General features: G+C 53.1%; 1 protein-coding gene across 20 annotated transcripts in view; it reads right to left on the bottom strand.

The window, feature by feature from the left end:
* Window positions 1-981: 981 nt before the first annotated feature.
* Window positions 982-22352, bottom strand: part of MCF2L (MCF.2 cell line derived transforming sequence like) — a 156082-nt gene continuing 134711 nt past the window's right edge. For 7 of the 20 annotated variants that reach the window (XM_084759480.1, XM_084759491.1, XM_084759496.1 and 4 more), the window contains 22 exons: window positions 21839-22030; window positions 21218-21409; window positions 20391-20550; window positions 19176-19249; window positions 18858-18934; window positions 17376-17442; window positions 16082-16197; window positions 15394-15463; window positions 12759-12851; window positions 12572-12664; window positions 11752-11877; window positions 10704-10925; window positions 10402-10494; window positions 9296-9374; window positions 9099-9165; window positions 8469-8584; window positions 8141-8233; window positions 7275-7349; window positions 4266-4387; window positions 3543-3655; window positions 2658-2761; window positions 982-2518 (listed from right to left, as the gene is read on the bottom strand). In XM_084759480.1, coding sequence (XP_084615606.1) covers window positions 2433-2518; window positions 2658-2761; window positions 3543-3655; window positions 4266-4387; window positions 7275-7349; window positions 8141-8233; window positions 8469-8584; window positions 9099-9165; window positions 9296-9374; window positions 10402-10494; window positions 10704-10925; window positions 11752-11877; window positions 12572-12664; window positions 12759-12851; window positions 15394-15463; window positions 16082-16197; window positions 17376-17442; window positions 18858-18934; window positions 19176-19249; window positions 20391-20550; window positions 21218-21409; window positions 21839-22030 — 2430 coding nt within the window. In that variant the 3' untranslated portion in view covers window positions 982-2432. Of the gene's footprint in view, window positions 2762-3542; window positions 3656-4265; window positions 4388-7274; window positions 7350-8140; window positions 8234-8468; window positions 8585-9098; window positions 9166-9295; window positions 9375-10401; window positions 10495-10703; window positions 10926-11751; window positions 11878-12571; window positions 12665-12758; window positions 12852-15393; window positions 15464-16081; window positions 16198-17375; window positions 17443-18857; window positions 18935-19175; window positions 19250-20390; window positions 20551-21217; window positions 21410-21838; window positions 22031-22352 lie in introns of all 20 variants that reach the window. The other 13 variants (XM_084759498.1, XM_084759485.1, XM_084759482.1 and 10 more) reach the window with 6 other exon arrangements.

The raw sequence follows: 22352 nt of genomic DNA, 5'->3' as shown, positions 1-22352 counted from the left end.
TCATTATAGATGGTTGTGAGCCACCATATGGGTGCTGGGAATTGAACTGAGGACCTCTGGAAGAGCAGATAGTGCTCTTAACCTCTGAGTCATCTCCAGCCTGCTTTCTTTTATTTTCAGTCATTGCTTAAGCTTTGCTCAGGTCTCCTTTAGCAGTCATTTACCTGGTCTACTTGGTGCTGCCTGACCTATCAACTAGGACACTGGTTGCACTGTGAGTCACAAGTGTCTGCATCCATCTCCTTGTTATGTTTCTGTGTTTTCTGCTCACTGTTCTGTCCCCATTTTTCCATTCTTTCTTTCTCACAGATCGATAAACCTGCTTCCCTCTCCACCTTCTCAGGAGGAATTGTCAAGTGAATTACTAATATTCTGTAATGTCTTTAATGCATGTCTCTGGTCCCCTTCCTAATTTTCACAAATATATGCTGTTTCTATTTTAACATCATTGCTGTATGATTAAAATAAAACATTTACTATAAGATACTTGATACCTACACTTCCTCTAAAGCCTACCACTCTCTGCCTCATTTCTTACCACAGTCACTAAGTGCCACTGTGCTGGGAGCCCGGAACCCTTACAAGAGGGTGACAGCAGGAGTTTCTGGCCTTTCTCTAAATGTCATCTACACAATAAAGACTTCTGACTTAACATTTTCATCTATATCAGCAGTAGAAAGTAAAAGCAGCAGCGAATGAAGCATGCCATTTGTTTGTCTTCTAAACAGGATCTCACTGTATAGCCATGGCTGTCCTGGAACTCTCTGTGTAGACCAGGTTAGCTCAGAGCTCACAGAAATCTGCCTGCCTTTGCCTCTTGAGTGTTGAGAGTAAAGGTGTGCCTTACCATGCCTGGTAAAATAGGACATTTTAAAGTATCCTTGAGGATGAGATCATAAAAGAGGGTGGCCTTTTAAAAACAGGATGGACAGATATGCTACATGACTATCCCCACAAAACACACACCAGAGCTGCTAAGGAGTCTTTGCACGTTTCTTATTTTATTACCATTCTCTGAAGGTGTGGCCAGTAATGGCTCTGCAAGCCATAGGGTGGGGGAGGAGGGCATTTTACCTGGACATACAGTGGTGAACGAGCCTCGGTGGCCTCCCATGGCAGCAGGGTGTGGAGCAGGGAGGGACCGTAAAGTGACATGATCAGCAGCGTGAGACCATAAATACGTCCTTTACACCAAGATCATATGTACACGTGAACATATATACACACATATAAAAATATCTGCCCTACCAGGCACAGAAAGTTTCCAAAGAACACAGCCTGCTTCCGAAACACACACACGAAAAAGGGGGAAACAACAGTTTTTGTGGCAGTTCTGCCATGATTTGCATGAAGGCTGCAGGTTCCCCGTGAGCCCAGCGCAGCCCCTCCTGCTGCAGGGCAGAAGGCAGATGGGGCTTGGGAGGGGCGACGGGGCCCTGCCCCCGATGTGGCGAGGCAGCCGGTGCCTGTGTTGCTGAGGATGGCTGACAGCATGGATTTTTGCATTTTCTTTAAAAATAATAAAAATATCCTAATTTAATGATGTTCCTTTAAAAAAACAGAGTCCCCTTTTTATTGTAGAAAAGAATGCTAATATTTTAAATTATACTTTACACTTCTTGTGGAAATGAAACCGATGCAGATGCAAGACTCCCAGTGATTTCCAACTGCGTTTGGTGGAGGAGATGCCCCTGACTTGCCAGGGCTTTCCTTCACCTGGGACTGATGTGTTCCAGGGAGTGCCAGGTCTCAGCGAGAGTGCCCCAGAAATCAGTTAGTCGTATAAACAGCGTGCTCTGATGTAAACCCCAGTAACAAAAAATAGTTTTATATCAAATACAGTATCAAATTGTTATTTCATGTAAACACAGTGATTCTTGGTAAAGATTTGAGGCCAGAGTACCACAAAAAAATGGCCATGGGATTAATCCCTGTTTAAAAAAAAAATCAAAAACTTATAAAAGACAAGAGTCCCTTGATGCCCTCCGTAGGCTGCTGTAGACAACTGTTCACTCCTGGTAGAAGCGGCTTCCTCAGGACGGTGTTCACGGAGAAAGCACCAGAGAGGTCAGGACACCGTGGAGAGGCTGCAGAGCAGTTGCTGCTGGCTGCTCCAGTATGGGAAAGGGCTGTCTCCCACCGTTCTGCACAGGGGTCTCTGGACCTGTAGCCCCTCCTCTGTCCACTCTGGAGTTCCTGAAGAAGCTTTGGTGATGAACTGGTGACTCCTGGCTCTGGCCCATGCAGTGAAGTCCTAGCGCCGAGGCCTCAGTGTCCTCTGAAGCCCACGGCAGCTGGCTCCTCCTCTTTCCAGTTGTCTTGGAGCACCAACCCCTCCCAAACTAAGCAAGCCCAAGCAAAAGAAAACTTAGAGATTTGCATGCTGGTCTACTGCACGGTGGCCTCGAGTGCCAGCCACAGAGGCCTGGCCACTATCCCTGGAGCTCGGAGAAGGGAGTGGGGTAGCCCTCGCTGCAGCTGGAAGAGTTGCTCAACACGGCTGACCCTGGACTGGAGTCTGCGGGAAACCAGTGGAGACAGGCTTCGGCTCTGGCCCTTTTCTCTGCACACCTAGAAACCCCTCTGCATTTAAACAGGCTCTGGGTTGAGGATCTTGGCAGGCTCAGGGCACAGCTGGCACGCACAGTGGGTCTTACCTGAGCTGCTCAGACACTGGGCTGAGCTGGATTTGCCCAGGAGGGTAGACAGGCTGCTGGCTGGCACCCATCCCTCCTTGCTGCTCGTCAGGTCCCGAACATACCTGAAAATGGAAGACAATGGCTGTAACACACGCATGCCTACGTCTGTGGCTGGGTGCCTCTGAGGTGGGCACATGGATACATATGAGGCACGAACATACAGAGACATGTCTGAGGTAGGATCACACATGGTCATGTCTGAAGTGTGATCATACATCAGCACGTCCGAGGTGTGGTCACACATGATCATGTCTGAGGTAGGATCACACATTGCCATGCTTGAGGTGTGATCACACATGATCATATCCGAGATGTGATCACACATGGTCATGTCTGAGGTAGGATTCATATGGTTGTGTCTAAGGTAGTAACACACAGTCATATCTCAGGTGTGATCACACATGTTCATGTCTGAGGTGTGATCACACATGATCATGTGTGAGGTGGGATCACACATGGTCATGTCTGAGGTGGGATCACACATGGTCATGTCTGAGGTGGGATCACACATGGTCATGTCTGAGGTGGGATCACACATGGTCATGTCTGAGGTGGGATCACACATGGTCATGTCTGAGGTGGGATCACACATGGTCATGTCTGAGGTGGGATCACACATGGCCATGTCTGAGGTGTGATCACACATGGTCATATCTGAGGTGGGATCACACATGGTCATGTCTGAGGTGTGATCACACATGGTCATGTCTGAGGTGTGATCACACATGGTCATGTCCAATGTAGGATTACACATCATTACGTCTGAGGTAGGAACACATATGTCATATCTGAGGTGGGACCACACAGGGGCATGTCTGAAGTAGGAGAACTTTGTCATCTTACCAGAGCCCCTCGGTGCCCTCTTCTACCACCTCCACCGTATCACCACTCCTCATGGCGAGGCTGTCAGGGCCTCCCTTCTCATCATCCATCACCACTGTGTATTTACCCGGAACCTGAGGGTGACAAAGGGAGAAAACTGAGGGTTCAGCTTGTTGGCACCCACTGCCTCCAGTGCCAACAGGCTCCACTACACGCCTGTCCTCTAGCTCCTATGTAGCGCCAGCCACACAGCAGCAGCAGTGCCCACATTAGAGCAGGCTTCAAGTGCCAGCAAGGGTAGGGCCAGTGTGGTGTTGGGGTCCTGTCATTTTTGGAGACTTTGGTGAGATTTCTGGATTAAACTAGAAAGTCTCCTAGTGTTTGAGGGGATGGTACAACTCATATTGGAACCATGTTAAAAAATGAAAATGGATGGACCAGTGCGTCCATACCACTAAATGTCTTTATGGGCTTTAAGGCCTGAGTTCCTTGCTAATTTTAAAGCCAATGTGGTTTAGCTTTAGGGAAGCTTGGTTAGAAGATTCTACTACTGTGAGGTGAGCACAGGTCTGGACTGTACCCATAAGGAGGGATGCATGCTTGTTCACTCTAGCAGAGGCAGGAGGGCACACAGGCCCATGGATAGAGATCCAAGTAAGCACGGAGTGTCTGGATGATAAACAGTGGCTGCAAAGCAGGACCCAGGAACCCACCCCGAGGCATCCCCAGGGAGGCCAAGGTTACCAGCTTCTTGGGGCCCACTCCACCATCTTCTTCTGCATCAGATGAATTAATGAGTTCTTCGGCACTGGACCAGCCACCGTCTTCCTCAGGGGCCTCCAGCGAGTGGGATGTTTTGCTCCAGCCTAGGAGAAACAGTGTCCTGTGATGTCCATGCCCACAATGCAGTCACCATTACCCGAGTGTATTCCACATGAGGTCCACAGACGCCCCTGGAATGTATATCTGTGGGACTCTGAACATGAGGCTATTATCTTCCTAGGCTCACTGAACCGTGTGGCATGTGACAGCTCTCTGGTAGAATCACCTGCTTAGACGCTTTCTGGTTCCTTCTACACTGTTATGACGTGCTGGGTACATTCTGCTATGACTGTACAATGCAGAGAGATGAAGTGTAAGAGTGTCTGCCTCTGTTTTCTAGACCACTCTAAGGGTAAGATGAGGCCTAGACCTGCCTTGGACACCCATATCTTCTTCAGGCCCCCAGCCTTACCAAACCCACCTGCTTGGACCCCACGCCAAACCCTGTGAAGGAAAGCTGTCTTCAGTCAAAACTGTGAGGGTCAACACCTACTTTGCTGCCAGGAAAACAATTTCCAGCAAGAATGACCAAGTAAATCCCCGACCTGTGAGATACACACGGTTGTGGTGCTCTCTGGACAGGTTAACAGCCAGGAATGTGCTACGCCATGTGTTGCAGCCTAGAATGACAGGGCCATAGTGCTGCCTTCTGGCAAACCCACTGGACTGGCCAGCGGGTCCCCAAATTTCCTACTGCTGCACTCTGATTTATCTTGCTGTTTGCTCCAAGGGTAGCAGTAGCATTTCCCAATTTGGACAGACAGAGGTGACAAATTCCTACTGAGTAAATTCCTGCGACATTAACAGGGTTGGGTGACTAACCTGTCCTGCCTGGTACTAAATAGTCACTGCATGACAGTGGAGGACATGTCAACACACACACACACACACACACACACATACACACACACACACACATACACACACACGCATAGCAAGGAAAGTTAGCCTGCTTGTTGGCTGAGTCTGGGCACACCTGGTGTCATATTGTACTAGGCGCTGGTGCAGTGTGGCTCTTGCTTGTAAGTAGGGCTGGGGGTGGCAGTTCTTGGCCTCATCTTACACGATAGAGTGTGGGTGTGATGGAACTAGAGAGGACTCAGTCCCCCATGAAATCAGGGCAACAAAGAGGCCTATTAGCTCTGCAGCTATTCCCGTAGCGGAGCATGCCCGGAGCCAGCGATGAAAACCCTCTGTTACAGAACACTGGGAAGCCTCTTGTGCCTTCCTAGCAAACAGCTGGGCCTAGCCATCCCCAGCTACCAGCTAGTGGGCTCAGGGCCCGACTCCACCATGGCAGGAACAGGCGGAGCCCCTCTGTCTACCTCCCAAGGCCACACTTCAGGGCCTGGGGACAGCTGTGCACTTGTCCTGGAAAGCGTCACCCCTGGCTTGCATATATGTAAGGACTGAATTCTGGGGCTTCCAGCTTCAATCACCCACCCTTCTTGCTCCAAGCACAGGTGCAGGCATCCTACCTCAGGCACCTCCTCCTCCAGTCACCGTGTTACTACAGAGCTCACGCGGGGCCCTCTATCTGAGCAAAGCCAAGGCTATGGACAGTTGGAGCAGATGAGGAACGCTTCCAAATATATCAGAGACCACACAGCAGCCCACGAACTATATAGAAACCTTTGCCTTCCTCAGTGTAGCTGTCAGAGACTTCAACCAGCTCAACCTTTAGCAGCTGCCATAACTCAGAGATGTCTGTGGACTCAGAGCTACATCAGCTCACGCTGCTGTCTGGAGCTGGTGGACACTCTATTAAACAGGAAGTCCACTGTGCTGGCCTAGCAGTGTCCAGGTATCAGATATATCTGAGACAAGCACACAGAAGGATTTAGAAGTACGATGACCTCACATTAGGTGGCATCACTTTCTTGGTGGTTGCTAGGAGACTGTGAGACTGTTAGGCCAAGTGTACAACTATATTCTCTCTCTCTCTCTCTCTCTCTCTCTCTCTCTCTCTCTCTCTCTCTCTCTCTCTCTCTCCAAGTGTGAGCTGGATCTGCACTACAGAAAGTAGGAAGGAATGGCTGATCCTCATATGCTACCTGGTTATCCTCTTTGCAACCCAGAAGGCTGTTACCACTTCTACTCATACTTAAAGGAGGGGACCCTGGCAGGAATAATGCCACTAAGGTGGAACAAGGTGGAAACAGCATTTGGCACAGCCACGGTGGTGTCTGCCATCTCTAAACGCTATGTCCCATGGGGGCTGGCTCAGTTGGTGGGGGTCTGAGTAGCATGTGGGGAGTGCTGCGTGGATGGATGGAAGCAGACCTTCAGAGATCTCAGGCTGGTAAGTGGCCCCTGCACAACAGAGAACTGGGCTCTGCCCATTCGGCCCTCTGACAGCTGTGGTTGGGTAGTTAGGGCTTGGAGCACTGTTTGGGGGTAGAAAAAGTCCAGTGGTATGAAATGGATGTTTCTGGGAACCCTCTCCTGGAATCTGAGATCCTTGGGGGACAAGAGAGGACTTGGGTTTTCCAGGGAGAAGGGAACAGGGACCCAAGGCCCAGAGTGGAGCTGAACTCTAGTGACCCATATAAGTGACACCCCCTGGTGCAAAGACTGATCCTGCAGCTAGTTTCCACCCAAAACAGTTAGGCTGCAGCTGGTGACTCGGGAGCGTGCTGCTACTGCGGCCCTTTGACCAGGGCACCTGCAGCCTACACCAGCACGGAATGATAAACCTCAGTGAAAAGCTCGTCAGCCAGGCTGGGCCTGGGCCTGTGCTTGCCAACCATGGGCTAAGGAGGCAGCAGGGATGTGGCAACTTCTAGCATCTGTCACTAGGCATCAAGCTGTGACATCACTAGGCATCAGTTACTGCTCCCAGGGCTTGTCTGATCTGCTCGCTCGCATCCTAGGTGCCCTGTGCAGCCACAGACAGCATGCCGGGCTGGGGTTCAGGGGCTGCAGCGCTACCTCGCAAACCAAAGGGAGTCGGGTCGCTCTTTACTTCATGCCGCTTAGCTTTTTTGTCAGGACTGGTCGGAGAGGCTGCAGGAAGAGGAAGAGGCAAAAATACAACAGTAGAGAGAAAGCTGAGGAAGTGTCAAGCGAGTGGTGGAGGAGGTGAAGAGTTGGTGAGATGAAATGGCAGACGGGTTTCACAGGTGGAGAGCGGAGGCCGAGACAGTGGCCTTAGCCGTCGGTCATCCTCTTAGGGGCCGCCCTCAGCTCTGCTTTAGAGAATGCAGGAACAGAGCAAGTGTTCTTTCATTCAAGTTTAAAGCCGACTAAGAATTATAAATTGGGAAACCCTCTACGTCTTTGGACCCATGCCTGTCACTTGGGGACAGCTGGGGTATTGGAAGGAAGCCCTGTGCAGAGCTGCAGCATGCTCTGGCTGTCCCAAGCCTCAGCCCCTGGGGAGCATCTTCAGATGACAGAGCTATTTCAGGCCTCAGTTAAAAGGCTTCTTTGCCACTGTTCACCAACAAACACCCTGGAAGACACTTGGTCTTGGCACTCAGCACTCAGTCAGTGCAGCAAGAAAGACAGAGGCCAGCAGAGCTTACAGGGAAAACGCAAGGCGAGGCAGAGGAAGGAGGGGGTGGTCAGGCTGGAGAAGTGGTCAATAGCCTCAAGTTTTAGCAGACTGCACTCACACAGCTGCTCTCTCTGTATCCAAAAGGCACCCCTAAAAGATAACGTCGGGCATTTGCATCTACACGGCATCGTTCGGCCAGAATGACGGGGTGGGGGATGGGCTTGCGTGGCTGAGTGTGGCGCCAGAGGTCGCCACACAAAAATGGCGTGTAAGGCAGTGGGAGGCACTGCCTCTTTACCTTTCTGACCTTTGAGGTTAGCCAAGCCCTGCAGCGTGAAGCGCTTTCTGGAAAGCGCAGAGCTTTCAGAGGTAGAACTAGGGACCGCATCGTCTAGGAGGGAGGAGAGACAGAATGCAGAGACAGCATCTGGGAGGAAGGGTGACAGGAAGCAAAGGGCGATAGCCATGGCCCCGTGCTCAGGGGTCAGTGGGCAGAGAGCAGTTGAACAACCAGTGGAGGCCCACAGTGACTGTGAGCGAGGGGTCTTCTGCTGTGTGATCGGAGTGCTAGCGCGTGGGCACTCTGCAAGCTGCGGCCTGATGGCTCACAGGGCCGTAGCACTCACCTTTGCTCTTCTCAGGGGGCTTTGGCAATGATGAGCTCATATATCCTTCCAGGCTGAGCGGGTCTGTCTTCCTATCTTCCAGCTTCTTGACGTTTCTTGTGCTGCTTTTTGTGGGGCTGGGGACATCAGCGACCAATAAAGAAACAGTGTGTTGGTTAGTTTCTTAAGGCTGTCTCAGGACCGTAGGTAGGCATTGTGGCATCTTGGCTTCTGGACTGTCCTCCGGGCACCATCCCTCATTCAACACTGGTAACCAACGGTCACCTGGCTGTACCCTTAGCATGCTACTATCCTGAGAAGTAACCCATAAACAGGAAGTTGTAAAGCAGGGGACATGCTGAGGAAAGTAGGGCTAGAGACAACACCATTGGGCCTGACAAAATAAGCCACTGACAAAATCTCCAGATAATGTGGTGGGGGCGGGGGGCTGTGCAAACTCATCCTGGTGACACAGTGAACTCTGTGGCACACACAGAAGCGCTGCCATCTTCCCTTATGTTTTAGCGACAGTCTCACTATGCTGCTTTAGTGGACCCATTTGCCTCAGCGTCCTGTGTGCTGGGCTTATTGGGATGCCCTGTGGGAAACCCTGCTTCCTAGGCTGCTGATGGCTTACGCCGGCGTGCTCACCTGGTGCTGGGTGGCATGGGCAAAGGAAGGCTGTGCGACTGCTCCAGGGCTCTGTGTTGGCTGGCTTCTGTGGGAGGGCAAGTGATATGAGCCATTTATCAGTGGGGACTGAGCACTGTTGCTGTCACAGGCTAAAGGCTCTTGGACCGCTGACAGTGGCACATGACAAAACACACAGACAGCAGAGGCAGCCTCACCCCGGCAGGCCTGCAGCTGGCTGGTCAGAACCTTCCGGATCTCATTCACCCATGCTGCTTTGATCTCAGGAGTCGGAGCCTGTCCCGAAAGAGAGATGGGAGTCAGGTGTCAGAAAACTATCAGACACCCCCCAGGATAACCCTAGGAATCAACAGACCCCTGTATATCAATCAGAGACTGAAGGAGCAGACAGTGGGAAACGACCCTTCGAGGGTCTCTTAACCCTGTAGCACAGGACTGCCTGCAAAAGGCCATAGGCTTTGCGGGTGCCCAGATCTTGGTTCAGTTCTGTGAGCCTGTTGGACTGGGTATAAAACTAGAAGGCACACAGGGGATGCCACATTACTGTGGCCACTGTGTGTTGGCCAGTTGCCAGCTTATCCTCCGTGATTCTGAGGGCAAGTGAAAAGCCCAGCAGTGTTGGGCTAGGACCTTCATGGAGTACTGAGGCTGTGTGTGTGTGTGTGTGTGTGTGTGTGTGTGTGTGTATGAGAGAGAGAGAGAGAGAGAGAGAGAGAGAGAGAGAGAGAGAGAGAGAGAGAGAGAGACAGAGAGAGAGACAGAGAGACAGAGAGACAGAGAGACAGAGACAGAGACAGAGAGACACGGTTTCTCTGTGTAGCCTTGGCTGTCCTGCACTCACTATGTAGACCAGGCTAGCCTTGAACTCACAGAGATCTGCCTGCCTTTGCCTACCAAGTGCTGGGATTAAAGGCATGTGCCACCATGCCTGGCTGAGTACTGAGGCTCTTAACAGGTCTTGTGGAGAGGATTCTACGCCTTGGGTCTATCACGTAGCTCCGCCCTATCTCCCATGGGCCAATAAGGGCAGGAGTGCCTTACATTCCACCAGAGAGGCAGCCTATGTGGACAAGGTTCTCCAGGGCTGCTGAGAGATGTGGAAGCAAGAGCCATTTCTGGCATTGCCCTTTTAGCACCCTATCTGCACTTGCTCCCGACTTCTGTCCTGGGCCTAGCACATCCTGTGTCCCCGGTTTGGCAGCTCCTGTTTCTGGGTGATGAACCTTGTGAAGACTGTTGACCTAGTTCTCCCTGCCAGTCTCTCATTGGCCACCCTGAAGATGCTCAAAGTGAGTGGCCCTACCTGGATGATGTAGACCTCCTCCCTTGCATTGTACCAGATCTCGAACTTCTTGGCGTCACCCTTCACATTCTCTGTGATGCCGACCGCAGTCATCTGACAGGGACGGAAACAGGGACAGGCGTCAGCATGCATCTTATCAGGGATGACGGGAGCTGATGGAGCACTTAAGGGGGGTAGGAGCCCCAACTCCCAGTTCCATGGATAGGGCCTGGGCGTCCGAAAACCCTTAGTGTCAGGCTGAGGTTTATTAAGCACAAAGCGGTGACTGATCCCTCCCTCGAATTGCTGGCCGAGACACTCACGTTCAAGGACTGCTTGTAGCTGTAGGAAGGAGCCTTCTCGTACCCCTCCCCGTTTTCCTCTCTCTTCTTGCAGAAGAGCACAGCCTTCTCGTGCAGAAACAGGTGCCGCTGCATGGGCTTGAACCTGGCTAGCTCCTTCACTTTGGTGTGGCCCTTCTTGTGGTCTGTCCACACACTGAAGGAACCTTGCATCAGCAGCTTCCCCAGGTCACCAAGGTTGCCCTGGAACACAGGGCATGTGCTGGGACACGCATGGCTAGTGAACGTGCATGGGCTGCCTTCCCGTGCACACTGTAGAGTTCTCCTTGCAGCGCACTCCAGAGGGGAGGGGCAAGTCTGGAGAGGTTGCAAAAGGCGGCACAGCAGGTGCAGGGGTTGGGGATAGAGGAGGCATGGCGCGGAGGAGCCATGTGACCCCACCATTGTGGAGAAGGGACAGCACCCAGAACCCTAATGCACAGTGGACTTCCGTTAATTACGTATCCCCACGGGCCTATCAGGTGTAATAGGGGTGTCACCAAGGCTGGGCCAGGGATGGAGTTTACAGAGTCTGAGCTTCATACTCAAATGTAATAAATCTAAAACTATTAAAAATAGATAAAATCTGGACATTTAAAAAAACCAGAAAATGAATGCTAAGTGGACATTCAGAGAAGCAAAACTCTTCTATGTTGACTTGCAGTGGGCCAGTACCGAGAGATTTACCCTAGTCAGCCACTTGTCATCGGCCTCTGGACCACACATCATATCACAGAAAACAGAGGGTCCTGCTGCCCAGGAGATGGGTAGGAGGGAAGAGGTTTCGGGTGCATCCCTGATGAAGAGGCCTCACTGTCCCAAGGGTAGAGTCTTGGTCTGTTCCACTATGGACAGGCTCCTGACTCAGGCCCTGGGCTGCCCTAGGCTCTGGGCCACGTATGTTCACTTCAAGATTCAGGGAGCTCACAGCACTAATAGGATTGTCTCTGTCCAATTGCTCATGAGACAAGGACCAAGGCAGGACAAAGGCCATGTGTTCCCGGTATCACGGTGCTACTCTGGGCCTTACGTCATAGCCGGTGATGGCGATGAGGTGCATGGAGTCGTTCACAGCCTTGAGGATGCCCAGGATGGAGCTCAGGGCCTCCTGCAGGTCCTCTGCCCCCTCACAGTTCTTGCTGTACTTCAGCATCTCCTGAGGGGGAACGTGGAGGAAGCAGTCGTACCCCAAGATATTCCTTCTACTCCCCCAGGAGCAGCTGACTGTCCCCCAGATTCAGACTCCAGGCAAGGCCTGGCAATGGGGTCCCCGTTAGCCTGGTGTGGCCCCTGGACAGACACCAACCACCAGATCCCTGCTGCTCTTGAGGAAGCCACTCCACCCTCCCTCCGTGAAGCCAGCGTGACGGACGGACAGCTGGCTCTGCAGGGCGGGAGCTGCCTGGCTGGGAAAGTGCACACTCACCATCCTTGCCCCCCACTGGCTGCCACAGCCTTGCTAAAGGCACAGTGCTAAAAACCCTTCCCTGTCCTGCCACACTGAACAAACACTAAGACACAGACTCCCTACTCCCCACTGTGCTAGGGACCAACAGGACACACAGGGCTCAGCTCTCATCATCCCCACGGAAAAGCCATGAGCTGTCAGCACAGACTGCTGGTACAGCTGGCCACCTCCAGGCCCCTGGCACTCTACAATGTTGAGCACACGGTGGGCCCACACAAATGCTGTTACTCAGGGCCACGGCATGATGGGGGATGAGTGGCTCCTGCAGTGCCCTTGGGGCCAGAGCTTGGAGTGGAAGAGTCCTGGCTGGGCGCTGGGCCCCCACAGATATCCGGCCAGCAGGTAGGTGTGGCCGACCTAGGCAGCTGCCTTGCAGGCTCACCTTGAGCAGCAGCTGGTACTTGGTTATTCTCTGCACAGGTTTCAGCAGGTAGGAGTCAAGGCTCAGCTTGTGGTCCAGCTTCTTCTGGCACTCCTGGAAGCACCAAGCATTGGTCAGTCAAGGCCACGGTGCGGTCCAAGGCCATGGGGAAGAAAGCACTGGTGTGGGGGAGGGGCGCAAGGCGGACCTGGAAGAAGGGGCAGTCGGAGCACTGTCTCCACAGGCTCTCAGAGCGCGGCTTGTTCTGACAGTACTTCTCGTAGATCTGGAACTCCTCCATCTGCAGTAGGGAGGGACAAAGAGTACGGACTGCTTCCCAGTCACACCGAGCAGCTGTCTGGCCCCCGAGCTGAAGCTGGCGAGGAGGCCCACTCCACCAGGCAGACTTCCTGTCCCTCTGCACTCTAACGCCCTCACGGATGACCATTCCCAACCCAGAGAGCTGCGGAGAGAGCTCTGTCAAGAGGGGCTTCACAGCACAGTCTGTTTATTCACATAAGAGCCCAGGGTGCTCTCAGGAAGCTTTGCAAATTATACAGGCTCGCTTGTTGAAATACACCTGAACAGGCTGCTCTTGCAGAAGACATAGGTTCAGTCCCCAACATCCACAAGCAGCTCACACCTGTCTGTCACTCCAGCTAAAGGGAATCCAGCACCCTCTTCTGGTTTCTGTAAACACCATGTGCGCGCGCGCACACACACACACACACACACACACACACACACGCATGCACATACACAGGCATGCACACACACATGTGCACACACATATGCTCACACATATGCAAAGGCATACATACATACATACATGCAGGTAGGCACTCATATATACATATTAAAAAATAAATATGAATATTGTGTAAAATCAAATTGTTCCTGGGTTCCTCAGGTCCTAGGGTGTGGCTAAGTCTAGAACACAGTACACTGGGTGTGGCAGATGATTTGGGGGCACAACAGGCTCTGGGTCTTGTACATATGGATGGGAGGCTCAGGGATAAAGAGCAGGTGGGGACACAGCTTAGGACACATAGTTTGGGAAGCAGATAGCTGGGCACAGGGCTTGGGGCACAAATGTTTCTGAGGCATGAACTGGGTTTGGTAGTTTAACCTGAACGATTTCAGGGCAGGGGTAATCTTCACAGCACCCTGAGCCCCACTAGCCTGACTCACGTTAGCAGGACGGTAAGAGCGAGTGCCTGCATTGTGCCCTGCTCTCCGTTTCACACCGGAGTCCTCCTGGGCTCTGATTTCTAATGCTATCTCCAACTTGTGTGACCACTGTCACCTCTGAGCTGAGATGCAGTGAAGCGGGGGTCAAGCAGCTATGGATGAGGGACAAGGGCAGGGAAGCCTCAGCTGCCTGCTGGCAGGGGCCTTGTGCCTCAGTCTCCCCGCACTGCTCTCCTACCAACGTCGGTCTCTCTGGCCCCAGGTACCCCACACTCACGGGCTGACAGCTGAGCAACACCTTTCAGTAACAGGTCACTTCTGAGGGCTGTGACTCCTAATTTAGCTCACCACAGCCGGCTTCTCACCATAATAAGGAGCTGTTCAGGAACATGGAACCACACAGACTTCTACTCTACAGGAGGAATTTCAGAGCTTGGCCTGACCACTATGCTGCTGACCTGAGGCACATATTATGGATTATTCTATAAGAGCACCCTGAGCTCTATGCAAAACAAAATTGTCCCTGGGTATCTCAGGGGACTCAGATGGCTCTCAGGTGTGGACGACTGGAGAGCAGGATGCTTGGGGTACAGAGGGCTGTGGACATTGCATGGGCGATTCCTGATGAGTCCCAGGGGTGCTGCTGTGTAGGACCACTGATCTACCAAATGATAGCCACCTCAGGCTTGGGGATTCTGGGAGACACACAAACGGCCAGGCTGAGCCAAGACAAATATGACTCCTTCTCTCCTCCTACCCAAAGACAGGGTGTCATTACACAGCCTTGGCTGGCCTTGAACTCACAGAGACCTACCTGGGGTTAACAGTGTGAAGGTGTCCACCACCAAGTCTGGCTCACCAGAGCATCAGCATCCAGTACCTGCCCACTCCCTGGTTGAGTGTGGGGATGGGACCTGGGGCCTGGTGTGTGCTGGACCCCAGGCCCTTCTAGTTATTTCATGACAGTGCTGTGTTTTATCCTGTCAGTGACCTCTCTTCTGCACAGGGTGAATCTCACAGTTCCCAGTACTCAACATGACACTATGCTGTGGGTCTGAGCGGAGGTCTGGTGTGCATTCTGTTTTTTCTGCTCAAAGCATTTCCACGTGCCCCTCTTTTTAAATTCATCTGCACTACCCTATGAGGGGAGCAGCTGTGACTCCACAGAGGAGAATATGGACGGACAGAGCCCAGTGCCTCTCCCAGTGTCATCCAGCTAGTGAGGCTTGGACAAAAGTAAACTGACTCACAAGGGAAGTTCGGCCACATCAGGCCTCAGAAACAATGCTTCTAACAGCCCCAAACCTTGTGCCTTATGGCTTCGCCTTTTTCTGAAGTAGTTACTAGCATTCGATGCGAGACCCTTTTTCTTCTCTTCTTACTATACTGGAGACACTGTGCTGTCTGGTTCCAGCCACAGTGGAGGTGCCAAGGGGACATGGCCAGTGATGTGGAGATGCCAAGGGGACATGGCCAGTGATGCAGAGGTGCCAAGGGAACATGGCCAGTAATGTGGAAGTGTCATGGGGACATGGCCAGTGATGTGGAGGTACCAAGGGCCCACGTACATACTTAATGATGTATATCCCGGGACGCTCAGAGGAACTCTGAGATGTGCACTAACCAGGCAGCATGCAGTTACAGATACATACCCGTTCCAGAAAGCACCTCCCCACCAGCTCTGGGCAGTCTATGCAACTCTCCAGCTCCCGCAGGAATATTCTGTATGGAGAGGTTGTCAGTGGGACAGTGAACACGGCAGAATCTTCCAGAGACCTTGGAAAATCTCATCACAGCGTGGCAGTAACTCCCTACTTGGCCTGGGAGCCTGCAGCAGCCCACACCCAACCCTGGCTCCTCAGTGCCCACCGAGCGGCAGTCTCCCTTTGCTTCCAGCCCTGGAGTTCACACTAACATGGAGCTACCCTTCTGGGGTAGGGGTGAGGAGAGGGCAGAGACCGGGATTGAGCACTTGCAGGCTCTGTGGGCTTTGAGCTGCCGGCCGTGGGCTTGTGGGTTTTCTGAGGTCCACTCTTTGGAGGTCTCAAGTTTTAAAGAGGAAACACAAGGGCAAGACTGCTGCCAGCACCTCTCTCCTCCCAGCAGGCAGCCTGCCTATCACCCAGCCACCTTAGGCATCAGCCAGTGGGACATGGGGTCACAAAGGTGGTCAGAGAATACATCATGGGCACCTATGGCTCCCTGTTGAGTTCTCCCTGGAGAGGTTTGTTCCCAGCCAAGTACATCCCAGGGACCGTGGACCCCTGCTCCCTGAAGGCAGCCATGTCAGAAGCAACAGACCACAGACTGCATGCATCTGTGTCCGGATTGAGCGCCTACCTGTTATGGAAGTGATAGATTTCCTCCATGTTGCCAAACAGAATGTTCTTCTTGTTTTGCAGGCCTGTTGAGATGAGATGTGCCATCAAGGGGTTGTCCATCTCTGCAGCATAGCCCTGCAAGGGAGGGAAAGAGGCCATCAGCCAGGAGAGCCGCACCTGCAGCCGGCAGGCAGCCACTGCGCATGAGTATCAGCTTCCAGGGACACTGTTTCCATGTTTTAAGTGAGCAAGGGCTGTGGTGTAACTAAGTGGTGAGTGTTTGCCTGCCATACATGGTGTCCTGAGTTCCAGCCACAGAGCCACAGAAACAATCAAAGCTGAGGCTTGACTCTTTTATCTTTTGTACTCGCCTGCAATGGCCATTTGGAGAAGATCCACAAAGCTCAAGTGACTGCGAACAGTACCCAATATGGAGGCAGGTGGAGCCTCCCACCTTCCCTTCTGACCTTCCTATCCAGGCATAACCTGCACAAGCAGAGGCTGCTTCTGTGTGTATCCAGTCTGTCTGGTTGCTACCTCCCAGGCCACTGCTGTGAGGACTCAGGACCCGGGGTCCCCTTCTCAAAGTCCTCTTATGCTGGTCTCATCCTATAATCCATGCTGGACTACACCTCATTATGTAGCCCAGGCTGGCTCTGAACTCACAGTGAGCTGCCTTAGCTCCTGAGTGCTGGGATTGGAGGGTCCCCCACTTGGAACTGTGTATACCGGTTCCTATGACCCATGCCACTGTCACTTGAGGCCATGTGGCCATGTGGAATGCGTGTTTGCTAAGTGCACGGGCAGCTCTTGTGGATTTGTATCTGCTCAATCCAGAAACTATGCCTGCTGAAGAACATTTGGGCTGTTTCTGGTTTGGGCCTGATACAAACAGATCAGCTGTGAACGTTTTCATACATTTTGTTGTGGGCATATGTCCTCACTTGTAAGCAGCATTTTAAAAAACTTGTGATAAGCCTGTGTATGTATGATATGTGTGTGTGTGTGTGTGTGTGTGTGTGTGTGTGTGTGTGTGTGTGTGGTGGTGGTGGTGGTGCTGGAGATGAAACCGAGGACCTCACACAAGCTAGGCAAGTGTTCTTTTCACTTTTTATTTTGAGGTGGGGTCTTCAAGGTGGCCTTGAACTGTCTCTATAGCCCTGGCAGGCCTTGAACCTATGATCTGCCTGCCTTGGTCTCCAGAACTGTTGGAAATATAGGTCTTTGCCAACAGGCCTAGCTCTAGCGACAATGTAAAAATGAAGCCGTGGTGTGATGGCAAGCTGGCACCCCGCCCCCGTGCGCGACCTCACCTCTAAGACACACAGCAGCTCCTCCACGTAGGCCCGCTCCGTGTCCAGCAGCTCATTCATCACGTGTCTGTGGATGAGACATGGAGGGCTGAGACGCGGGTGGGAGGGCCATCTGGTGCCACCGAGTCCCTGGGCATCCAGGACTTGGCCAGTACCAGGAGCTGTGGAAGACACTGGCTCCCCCAGCTCCCACTGCCTTCCAGAATTGATTTCTCTACCCACGTTCTGGCCTTTGGGGACATCTGTACAAATCAATGCCACCTTCACACACACGGGTGAGTCAAGACATCCCTGCTTCCTTCACAAGCCACTGGAGTCTCCCCACGACATCTTTATGAGAAGATCCTCCGACCCCACAGCCTCTGGGTAGGGGTGGCCCTTCAGGGTCACTGCTACTCTGAACATGACGGCTGCCCGGCGGCCACCTGCAGCCTGGCCATGTAGTGTGCCTGCCAGTTGTGGAGCCCCAGGAGGAGATGAGGATGGGCTTACAGAGCATCCAGCCGTTCATACCCTTCAGAGAGTAGGACCACCTGCCACTGGCCTACAGCCCAGCTGCCATTTCCTCCACATACATCACAGCCCACTGACTACTGGACGGAGACCTTGGTGTGGAATCTTACAGAGCAGCCAACAGCCAAACAAGTGAGCCTGCTTTAGAAGCGTCAAGAGGCCTGGGCCTGCTTCTCAGCCACAAACTGCAGGGGCACAAGGGGGCCATCTCTGCCTCAGCGCCTGCGTGTGCTGCCCTGCCTGGAAACTGCTCCACTTCTACCCTTCTCTGCCTCTTTCTCATGATCTTGCAGCAGAAGCTGGAGTCTAGTTCCACAGTTTACTCTGTCCTGCGCTGCCAAGCTTGTTGGGGACATCTGGAAACAGGCTACCTGTGTACACCTGTTCGGTCATGTGCTTCCAAGAGCTGCTTCTTCATTCTTACTGTATATAGAACAAATATGAAGAATTAGGACAATGTAGGGTCGACCCTTTCCTTCCATGTCTGATGCCATGACCCCGGCTTCTGGCTGACACGTTCCTGGGTGTTTTTCCTTCTTTGCAATTGTACCCTCTAGTGTTCACATTGTCTCGCCTGGATGATGCTCAGAAACTTCATGAGTGAAGGGACTCGGGTGAACATGGGTGGACAGGCAGGTTTCAGTGGGCATTCGGAGCACAGATCTTCAGTGTGTCACAGCGCCCACCCATTACTCCACAGGTGCCTTTGGGAGTAGGTATGTGTTCCCATAGAGCAGAAGGTAGGATACCCAGGAAAGGTGACAGGTGACCCCAGTAAGGGCCCAGATGGTCAAAAGCCCAGGACAGACTGATGCATGTGCGTGTGTCCTATAGCACGTGTTTGTTTTTAGTTGGCATATACACCATGCTGGCTTCCTTCCAGCTCCGCAAGCCAGGGTCCGAGTGCTGATTCCTCGGCACTTGTAGCCACACTGCTGACTGGACACACAGCCACACATGGCCACTTACCTGCGCAAGATGGCCAGGCTCTCTTCCTCATCCCCCGTGGAGCTGCTGCGGCCCTGCCGGCTCTCACTCATTTCACTCTGAGGAGAGAGCAGCACGTTGGGCTTGAGCACGAAAGTGCTGCCTCGGATACCGACGCCCCAGCCTCATCTCCCACGTGGAATGGGGTCTGAGGAGGGCAAACAGATGCCCCCAGAGGCCAGGAGACCCAGAGAGGCAGACCACATGGATGACAGGGTCAGACCAAGGGAGGATGTTGAATTGCTTTGTTATGGTCACAGACGACAGGCGCATGCAGGGTCACAGTGGCGTGATGCTCACCTTGGCTCTCCTGTAGGGCCCTCGGCGGAGCGCACTGCTCTCAGAGCTGGAGTTCTCAGAGCTCCGCCAGGAGCCTAGTGTGAAAGAGACAGAGAAGGGTGTTAGCTCTGTCCGGAATGGTGCCCAGATGATAAAAGGAAGAGAAGAAAGGGTTATAGCACTAAAGACGGAAGAAAGGGGTGCTCGGTGGGTGATGGATGGTTACCTGAGGGACCCACTAATGGGGCCTCCACAGCCCCTGGACTGGATACAGCTACAGCTGACAGGGTGACAAGTGGGGAAGAGGGAGGGAACTCACAGGGCACCCTGGAACCCCTGGAGCCCCTGGCATTGGAGGTCTTTCCACAGGACAGAAAGCAGCTATCCTCCACCACACAGGATGATGCTGGGGTGTTTCTCCAGGGCATTTGTGGCTGCACTGGCCACTGCAGTTGCCTATTCACCTCTGGGTTTCTTGTCCCTCCGTGGAAGGAAAGAATGCTTTCCTAATGTAGGGAAGAGGAGGTCTCTAAGCAAAGGTGAGGGTCAGCAGGCCATGCCACCCTTGCAGCTCATGGGGCCTGGGACACAGTACCACAGTTAATGACAGCCTGGAGGGCTTGGGAAGAGGTCAGTGCTGAGCCAGGGGTACAGTTCTCAAAACAGCAAAGAATGGCTGGAGTAGGGAGAGAGTCGGTCAGAGGAAAGGACTGATGATCTTTCCTACAGGGTCAGTCAGTGTCTCTAGACTGATGACCTTCCTACAGGGTCAGTCAGTGTCTCTAGATGATGACCATTCCTACAGGGTCAGTCAGTGTCTCTAGATGATGACCATTCCTACAGGGTCAGTCAGTGTCTCTAGACTGATGATCTTTCCTACAGGGTCAGTCAGTGTCTCTAGATGATGACCATTCCTACAGGGTCAGTCAGTGTCTCTAGATGATGACCATTCCTACAGGGTCAGTGTCTCTTGCTCGCAGGCCACCAGGATTCAGCTGAAAGGACCCAATTCTTCTGTGGCCAATGCATAAACACAACCTAGTTTGATAGCACATGGCAGGGTGTAGCTGAGTCCCAGGGAAACTGACTAATCAGGAGAGGCCCTGGTCTGCAGGCTGGGGACCATGGACAGGGACAGGGAGGGCAGGGAAGGCAGAAGTGTGAGAACAGGACTTGATGTCTTTGGCTTCCTCCGAAGGGCCATAGGGCTGCCTGGGAGGAAGAGGCCATGTCTACCTGGTGAGGGGGAAGGGGACTTGGTGAGAGCCTCTGGTCGGGGGGCCACAGGCTGCACAGGCCGTGTCTGCTTGGCTGCCAGTTTCTTCAGGCTGGCCTGCCTGCGGTGGAACATCTCCTCAGTGCTCTCTTGCTTCTGAAAGACTTTTTGCACATGTTCCTGAAATGACAAGGATACTGAGCCACCTTGCACTGTCAGTGGCGGCCCTTAAAAACCCCCTGTCATCCGCAGGGAGTGTGCTGGTGTGTGCATCATCCTCTGCTTCAGATGAATGAGAAGGGTCCAGGAGCAGTGCACTGCTCTGTACCAGCTCCGGTCAGACAGTGAGAGCTGTGTGAGATCCTGTGGCAGGATGGGCGCCATCTCCAGAACTCTGAAAGGATGGCTATGGAAGTGGGAATCAACCTCTTCCTATTACCCTAGAAAGGGAGTTAGGGCAGCTGGCTGGGGGCTAGGAGGAGCCAACCTATCTCAGGTGGAGCACCAGGGTTCCGAGGCAGGACCAGGGTTCCAGTGAATGCTATACCATAAACCCACATCTATCTCAGGCGATGCTGGGGGAGATGGTGGCAGGGATAACTTCTGTGATGGAGGAAGGCTGCATTGATGCTCCCCACACCTGCACTTCTTCCCAGCAACTGTCATCTCCTGCTCAAAGGGTTCTTCTAACGTTTGGTACATAGCTCATTAAATGGGGGCTTGCCTTGCATGTGTGAGGCCCTGGGTTTAATCCTTAGCATCCCCCCAAAAAACATGTTCTTGGAAATATCCTATGAAGTGGGGCCCCAGTTCCCAGCCACCAGGCAGAACCCCAAGTTGGCCTTACCAGAAGGTCCTGGTTGAGGATGCATTCATACTCCTTGTAAATCCTGTTAAGCTCCTGAATCTTATTTTCTGCACCAGTCTCCAAAAACTTCTCGATTTCCTGGAGGGCTGCCTCTGCACCATCCTGGGACTGGCATTTGTCCACAGGCTGCGAGGCCAGCAGGAAGATCCCTTCATCACACCACTTCATGGACTGGAAACAAAGGAAGGCTGTCAGCGTCAGGACCTGCTTGCACCTCATTCCCCTGTGTGGCTGCCGGCCGGAGCGCTCCCCTCCCCACACCTGGCTCCCCTCTCAACTGATGCAGGAAATGAGGCGCCCTACCACTAAGCCAAGGATTGCCTGGAGGGGACGCAACTTTGCAAAGCTGACTGGGTTTCCAGAGCTGAACTCACCAAAGGAGAAGAGGTCAGAATAGAGCAGGACTAACAGGGGACTGAGTTTGAGGTCCCTTCCAAGAAATCATTACTGCTCAGAGTGGACAAGACAGAGGATGCAGGGGGCAGGCAGAGGGTGCTTCGGTTGTCCTGTCAGGAGCTCGGACCAGCCCGGACCTCCTAGCTGATGAGCAACAGCAGTGGGCTTGGCCTGTTAGCTCAGTAAGTCCAGCTAGCTTCCTACCATCTCCAGGAGGCTGTGCAGCTCCAAGGACTTGCTGAGAAGGCCCCTCCTCCTGGTGATCTCCGCGGCGAAGTGGTCGCAGAGGTGCTGCAGTTCTTCACACTTGGGGTGGATGGAGTCGACTGCATAGTGCTTGTTCTCAATCAGCTGCTGACCTTCGAGGGACAGGGCTCGGGCCCTGTCCACAGCCACCTGCAGAATGCAGAAAGTCAGCTTAGCCCTGTGTGGGGAGACAAATGGGGAAAACCTGCACCATCTGGAGGTGGGCGATGAACATGGAGTGTGTGGGCGGCTGTGGCTGCCTGAGGCCACTGAGTGCCAGAGGTCGGGCAGGTATCGGGTTGCCCAGGTTGAGAGTAAGTATAGGGTTTTAAGTCAAAGAGTAATGAGAATGCTAACACGGGGCCATGGAGGACAGGGTGTGTGCCTGAGATGGAGGAGGGTATTCCGGGTCCCTGCACAGTGCCTGTGTCAGGTGCCGCAGGAGCTGATGTTCAGGGGGTAAGCTCGGGCC

The sequence above is a fragment of the Acomys minous genome (assembly GCF_964271855.1).
Source record: "Acomys minous genome assembly, chromosome: 15".
Taxonomy (NCBI): Eukaryota; Metazoa; Chordata; class Mammalia; order Rodentia; family Muridae; genus Acomys; species Acomys minous.
Note: the sequence above shows the minus strand (reverse complement) of the source record. Positions and strands in the feature narration are given on the sequence as shown.